Source organism: Silene latifolia, chromosome 11, assembly GCF_048544455.1.
Source record: "Silene latifolia isolate original U9 population chromosome 11, ASM4854445v1, whole genome shotgun sequence".
Lineage (NCBI taxonomy): Eukaryota > Viridiplantae > Streptophyta > Magnoliopsida > Caryophyllales > Caryophyllaceae > Silene > Silene latifolia.
In genome coordinates, this window is record NC_133536.1 from 208,394,709 (window position 1) to 208,401,646 (window position 6,938).

The 6,938-nt window shown below is 36.4% G+C and overlaps 1 protein-coding gene across 2 annotated transcripts in view; it reads right to left on the reverse strand.

The window, feature by feature from the left end:
- Nucleotides 1-1,871: 1,871 nt before the first annotated feature.
- Nucleotides 1,872-6,938, reverse strand: part of LOC141612504 (uncharacterized) — a 167,684-nt gene continuing 162,617 nt past the window's right edge. The window contains exons 2-10 of one of the 2 annotated variants that reach the window (XM_074431302.1): nt 6,343-6,594; nt 5,875-6,095; nt 5,392-5,693; nt 5,200-5,266; nt 4,656-4,777; nt 3,664-3,784; nt 2,928-3,020; nt 2,300-2,424; nt 1,872-2,167 (exon numbers count right to left, since the gene is read on the reverse strand). In XM_074431302.1, the coding sequence (XP_074287403.1) occupies nt 2,134-2,167; nt 2,300-2,424; nt 2,928-3,020; nt 3,664-3,784; nt 4,656-4,777; nt 5,200-5,266; nt 5,392-5,693; nt 5,875-6,095; nt 6,343-6,457 (1,200 nt within the window). In that variant the 5' untranslated portion in view covers nt 6,458-6,594 and the 3' untranslated portion in view covers nt 1,872-2,133. Of the gene's footprint in view, nt 2,168-2,299; nt 2,425-2,927; nt 3,021-3,663; nt 3,785-4,655; nt 4,778-5,199; nt 5,267-5,391; nt 5,694-5,874; nt 6,096-6,342; nt 6,644-6,938 lie in introns of those variants that run through there. The other variant, XM_074431301.1, reaches the window with a different exon arrangement.

Consider the following 6,938-nt stretch of genomic DNA (forward strand, 5'->3'; position numbering starts at 1 on the left):
CAAAATACTCCGGAAATAACATAGATAGTGCCTCGGGTCAGATAAAGCGGCTACGCAAAGTTTGAGCACCAACGGAAGACATTTGGGGGTGCCGGCGTGCCACAAACCAGCATTCGCCGAAACTCGGATTATCGTGAAAAATGTGTTAAAGATCGTTATTTGAGGCTGAAATCTTGAAATGAGCTCGGACGCGTGATTGAGAAATAGGGAGAAAAAGAAACATGGTCCGATACGACCTTCCGAACGGCTGAAATTGAAGTGTATAATACACGGTTTTTCGGGATTCCGGAACAAAATTCTCCGGAAATCACATAGAAAGTTACTCGGGTCAGATAAAGCGGTCACGCAAAGTTTGAGCACCAACGGAAGACATTTGGGGGTGACAGTGTGCCACAAACCAGCATTCGTCGAAACTCGGATTATCGTGAAAAATGTGTTAAAGCTTGTTATTTGAGGCTGAAATCAAACAAGTTGATTCCTGAAATGAGCTCGGACGCGTGATTGAAAAACAGGGAGAAAAAGAAACGGGTCCTAAAGACGACCTTCCGAAATTTGAAATTGAAGTGTATAATACACGGTTTTTCGGGATTTCAGGGTCCCGGAACAAAATACTCCGGAAATAACATAGATAGTGCCTCGGGTCAGATAAAGCGGCTACGCAAAGTTTGAGCACCAACGGAAGACATTTGGGGGTGCCGGTGTGCCACAAACCAGCATTCGCCGAAACTCGGATTATCGTGAAAAATGTGTTAAAGCTCGTTATTTGAGGCTGAATCGAAAAGGTTGATTCGTGAAATGAGTTCGGACACCACAAATCATCATACCACTAAATTCTACCCAAAAACAAATGTGGAACAACATAGAGAACAGGTTGATTCCTGAAATGAGTTCGGTAGTATGTATGAAATTATGGATGTATGCTTTGATTCGAAGCACGCAGTATATAATAATAAAAGACATGATAATGTAATTTTTGGATAAATCAATGTAATTTCGTCGCGGTTACAAAGTGGTAGTATGAGAATCTGGCTTTCTGCCTTCAAGTATTGACACACTCCTACTAGTTATGTTTGTTTATAGTAATTAGTCGATACATTGGACTCTCAGAACAAGGGTCTTCAAAAGATCTGCAAAATAATAAATTGATATTGCTCTTTCACATACGCATTTTACTCTTTCACATACAAAAATTACCATTTTATCTCTTTTACTTTTTCAACTTTCTCTCATCCCTATCTTTCGTACTGCATGTTCACAATAATTAATAAAGCCAACCACCCGCTGCCACCGCCTCTATCCCCGTACCTAGCCACCACTAACAACCCACCGGCAACCACAGTCGCTTTCCCTAATCGACAACTGGCCCCCACCCATCAGAGTCACCAGACCGTACCGTTTTCCCGAATCGCTCTACTCCTGCTCTCCCATGTAGTATGTTATAATTCATTAATTAAAAAAAAAGAGAAAACGATCAAGTATTAAATAGATAATAATGATAATTTGACTGAGATAATTAAACTGGTAATAATATCATTCCCTAGCCACTGATTCATTCGAGATGAAGACTTGTGTATAAAGCAAAACAATAAAGTGCTATGACCAAATTACAAGCCGAAAGAAGTTTGTGGAAATTTTCGGTTTTCGATTTTATAATACACAAATCAAGTCGCATAAATTAATGTAATGTTTTGATAAATTAGACTATTTACTTGTTTGATATGAGAATTAAGTTTCATAATTGAAGAATTTGAGTGAAATTAAATTAGGTTTTAGGAGGAAGAGAAAGGATAAAATTAAGGGTCTTTTTTTGTAGAAAGAAGGATAGTATTTGGAAACATTATGAAAATATGTATGTGAAAGAGTAAAGTTCGTATGTGAAAGAGCAATACCCTAATAAATATGCATGTTTGATATGGTTGTTCAGTTGTTCAGTTGTTCAGTCTCTTGTTCTTGATTTCCCTAAACAGGTCAGAAACTAAATATTACAATATTGGACTATTGGACATCAGGATGATAACTTAGTTGAATGATACTCGGCGCTAAATGGCTGGACACTAGACTTGTTTGTCTGCCTTAAAACTTGAGAGTAGAAGGTACTCGTCATAAACATTTCTCAATATAATGCACTTACTCCTACCGTAGTTCATTCCAACAAGGATGTGGCCACCTGAAATTGCAGAAACAATGCAAGATAAGGAGTTCTAAATTTCAGCTAGTGACATCCTTAGGACTCTCTCGTACAGTATTGCTTTGTACTCGCATCGCAAAATATCTTGGAAAAATAAATTAAGAAGCTTACTGATGAAATTTCTCTGGGCTGGTCTCTTCAATCGCAATGCTCATATTCAATTCTTCACCACCGGTTACTCTAAGAACATTGAGCTCCACAGATTTCCCAGCTTTCTCCCATATTGTCTCATAAAACTAAAATAAAAATAACATACAATTAACTAATTCTTAAGCTGTTCATCAAATGGGTAACAAATGCAAATAACATATGATTACATAAGCACGATTAGAATGACCAGTGTAACAGAGTTCTCTACTCCTCTACATCGAGTTCAATTTAAATAGTGGAATTTGATAGTATAATCACTTTAATGGAATAACATTTCATCAGCAAAAGAACATTTTAGATTATGTTATTAGTAGTACTTTCGTGTTTTATGTTGTTGTTTATAGGTCTTAGTGAGATGTGCCACCACAATGTAAAACATTCATTTTCTTCACCGTTGTCACAAACAAAACAAAACAAAAAAAAACAAAAAAAAAAAAAAAAAAGCAAAAGAACATCAATTAGTAGTCTCCACAGCAACAAACCACTTCAAAATTGATTTGAGGTTGCAGACAAGATCTGTTGGTGTAATTTTACAATAGAATAAGATAAGTAAGGTCCGTATAAAAACCCAGAAACTAGTTTAAAATACCTGCAATTTACTCTTCACTAGTTTGTCATCTAATTTTACAATGACATCATTGGTGTGTATCCCCGAACAAGAAGCTGGAGAGTCTTCCTCAACCTGGAGCAAATAGAATAAGATAAGTAAGGTCCATCACAATGACACATCTATACAAAAAAACACAGCTTCTCTAGTTTGTACATGAGAATGCAAAGAGTAAAATACGATAAGTAAGCCTCATCACAATGACGCACATGTGCAGTAGACTTTCGTGTTTAGTTAATCGCATTTGGTTAGACTCTAACCGTCATCAATGATCTTAACGAACTAAATACTTACTAGTCAATTCAAAGATTATGATTGCACCACTGCTCAGATAAAGAAAAGTTAGGCTGTCTTCGCACATATCCCTCCTTTTGTCTAAAACTGTAGTACGTTAAATCATGTCTTTAACAGAGTACGTATAAATGACAAAACAAGAATCGTAACTCAGTAGTCTCAAACTCTCAATGGGTACAATTTTTGTTTTCTTTACATTAAGGAAATCATGTGCGAAAAGCTAAACCATCAACATGTGTTGGTAGAAATGTGAAGTAGCCACATGAACAGATTTTTAATTCAAATCCACAAGCCCACCCCAAACTAAAAAAAAAATGGAACAAAATCACGGATGGAAATAATGCAAGAGTTTCATCATATATAAAAGGTCTATGACACAACAAACTGACCATAAATAAGCACGACAGTAAGGTGGATGACTAACCTTAGTTACAATTACAGCAGTTGATATGTTTGGGAATTTATTAATAAATTGGGAGAGAAATTTTAAACCGGCATCAGGCAGATTGAGAACTTCCACACCAAGAAAAGGGCGACGGAATTCCCTACACCAAAAACCTCACAATTAAATCCATGGGATGATGCGAATGATGAAAAGACATCGTGATTTGAAATTTCTATTGAAACAAAATTCATAAGCATTAGATCAGTGATGTGTTAGTTTTCCACTCTCCTTACAGCCCCACCAGGCCACCACCACGCTCATACCTCCATCCTGAGATATGCACCAAAGAAGTGACTCCCAATGTACAAAAAGAGACAAGGAGGGGACAACCATTAGGGCCCACGTACAGACAGAGAGCAAGAAGATTAAGGTCTCAAGCTATCATAAGTAATCTACTAATCTTATCTACAACATTACCCTCCTAGATGACAGGGTAAGGGGAGGTCAAATATAAGCAACCTACAAAAAAAACTGCATTGCGAATTGCATTAAATAAGAACTTGCTTCAAAATAAAAAGAAGTAGAGCTACATTAGTGTGCTACGTCTAAAGCAAGAATATAATGCACATGACTCCATTCTAAACAATGGAAGATTATCTTATCTACAAAATCAAAGAATATAATGCACTTAGCTCCATTTGCTTCACTAGTGACAATGTAGCAATAGCCTCAAACTATATAATAACTATTGACGCAAGGAAGCAATGTCGTCAAAATCACTGTGGTTCCTTAAGAAAAGATAATAATATAGATTATTAAGCTTACCTTAAAGACAATCGTGGAATACATGTGCATAACACTTTACAATCAAATGAAAAATGTGGCAAAAAAATACAAGTAAACAATAGGGAAGTTATCTTCATTGCCAATTCAAACACCAACAAGACGGGACAACAAGATACAACAAATTATTAGATTAAAGTGGAACTGTAACATACCAAGCACACACATGAAAACGAAATCGAACTTACCTGGAACTTTTGTAATGATTCCACCATCTTGTTATGATATTACTTGGTAAGAAAGAAGATTTATTGAAAATGATTCCAATAACTTCTCCAAAAGTGTTGAGGGCTGGTCCCCCATCTAAACCCTACAAGAAAAGGAAAGGCCATGATGTGCCATTGTGCACGCATATCTAACAAACAGAGAAGGAATCGCAGTGCTGAAAGAACATGTAAAGTAAGCAACAACATATATCATGGAGGTACATGAATTTAAATCATAAGGTTCTTAATTTTACAAACTTAATCTTTTAGATCAGAAACTGCCAGGCAAAATTTAGCGTAAAACAGTCCTGCATAAATTAGTGGAAAGGCTAAAAGTTGCAAAGAAGTCACCAAAACTTTGAAACTTCAGCACATCTTAGCTTACCTTAAACACTATTCTAGTTAGATGCATCCACATATACGTTGAAACATTCAAAGATCGATGACCTACTTTTGTGATAAGTAAGTTTGACATGAGCGTCTTAGTGGATTTCTAAGATATGTATGCAGAGATGCAATTTCTTACGATAGTATAGATGTCCTCCTTTATGTTGTAGAGTTCGTTGCATCCAAATCCCTTAGGGGATTTTGACCTGTGAACAAAGGCAGGAGCTTTAAGCACTGTACACACAAGCGAGGCAATGATCCTAAACAATACTGGTCAACGACTGGGCCTTATAAAAAAAAAAAAAAAAAAAAAAAAAAAAGATTGTTATACCTGAAAAAACTACACCCAGGATAAAGATGGGAATGGTGGCTGTGAGTGCGCCAAACAGAGAAAATCTCCGTTCCAGGAATAACCTTGAATAAACTAGAGTGAGATTGAAGGTGAAAAGTCATCACCTCCCTCGACTGAAGCTGATGGGTTGTGTCAATAGATAAGATATCATTTATGCCCTTAAAGGTGACGGCTTGAAGTAGAGACGTAGATTTGAAGGTAATAAGAGCGAGATTATAGTGAAAATCACAAGCCAACAGTTTAGCCTTGTATAATACTCCGGTTGACCCAAAAACATCAATCTGCCGAACCACAATAATAATAAAAAAAGCGAATCAACAACAGCTGGTAAAAGTATGTTTCTTTTTCTGAAATCATTTTTTACCTTTTAAATTCCTTTCTAATTTCAAATCAAAGGTGAGCAAATGATTGGAATACGGAAGGAACACAAAAGCAAGAGGGAGCAGAAGGGAGGAAGGTGACCTTAATAGTATCAAGGGGAACATCATCAGGACGCTTAAATAGACAAGCAGGAGCTAAAACTGTGCATAAATATCGACTACGACTACGAGGACTACTAGTACTCGGTTTATCAGAAGAAGAACAAGTATTGCATTCAATGATGAATCCGGATCCAGAAAAGATGAATTCCTTTGGCGGCGGCACAACCTCAACATATCGACGGAGCTTTTTAGCCATCTCCGCTAAAAATACATGCATAAAAATACGGAGCTTTTAGATAATTGTTATGCAAGACGGTGTTACAAGAGCATACATATTAGCAGAATAGCAGCAACAGCAGCCTAGCCTAAAATCAAACTTTAAAACGGATATATCCGTCTTAAGCAAGACCAATTGTAACTACGAATTCTGATTAAACTATAATAATTGGAATTGGACTATAATAATTGGAATTGGAATTAATTAGGATAAGAAGAGATCGAAACAAACCAGGAACATCATGAGAAACAATGCTGACAACAGAATTAGAAGCTCTCGCAACCGCAATTTTGAGGATATGTTTATTAAATTTCGGCGACTCTTCGCGTGATCGTTTGCGATCCATCGCCAATTAACCTCCGGTGTGCGACGATGATACTAAGGGTAGAGACAGCAGAGATTAGTTAAAACTCCCTCTAATCCAATCCAAACTACCCATTTGACTTTTTACGGTTTACGAGACAACGCTTTAATCACGTATTTCTTAATTTATATACTACTGTATGTTTTTTTTGTCGAAATTATAATTTTCCGAAACTTTTTTTTTTATAACAAACATAAATATCTAAATTTTAGGTTAACAATTTAACAAAGTTATCTTTAAAAAATAAATGGGTAGTTTGAATTGTATTGGAGGGACTACTAGTTAGTATCCCCTTCACGCGACCTGTTTAAAAAAATTATTATTAGAACTGAAGATAAATAATACTCCCTCCTATTCCAGATAATCGTCCCATTGTCCATTTCCGTCTAGTCGGGTAACTGTCCCATTGTCTATTTTTGGTAAGTGTTGTGTGGTCCAAATTCAATTCAATTTCCGTCTATTC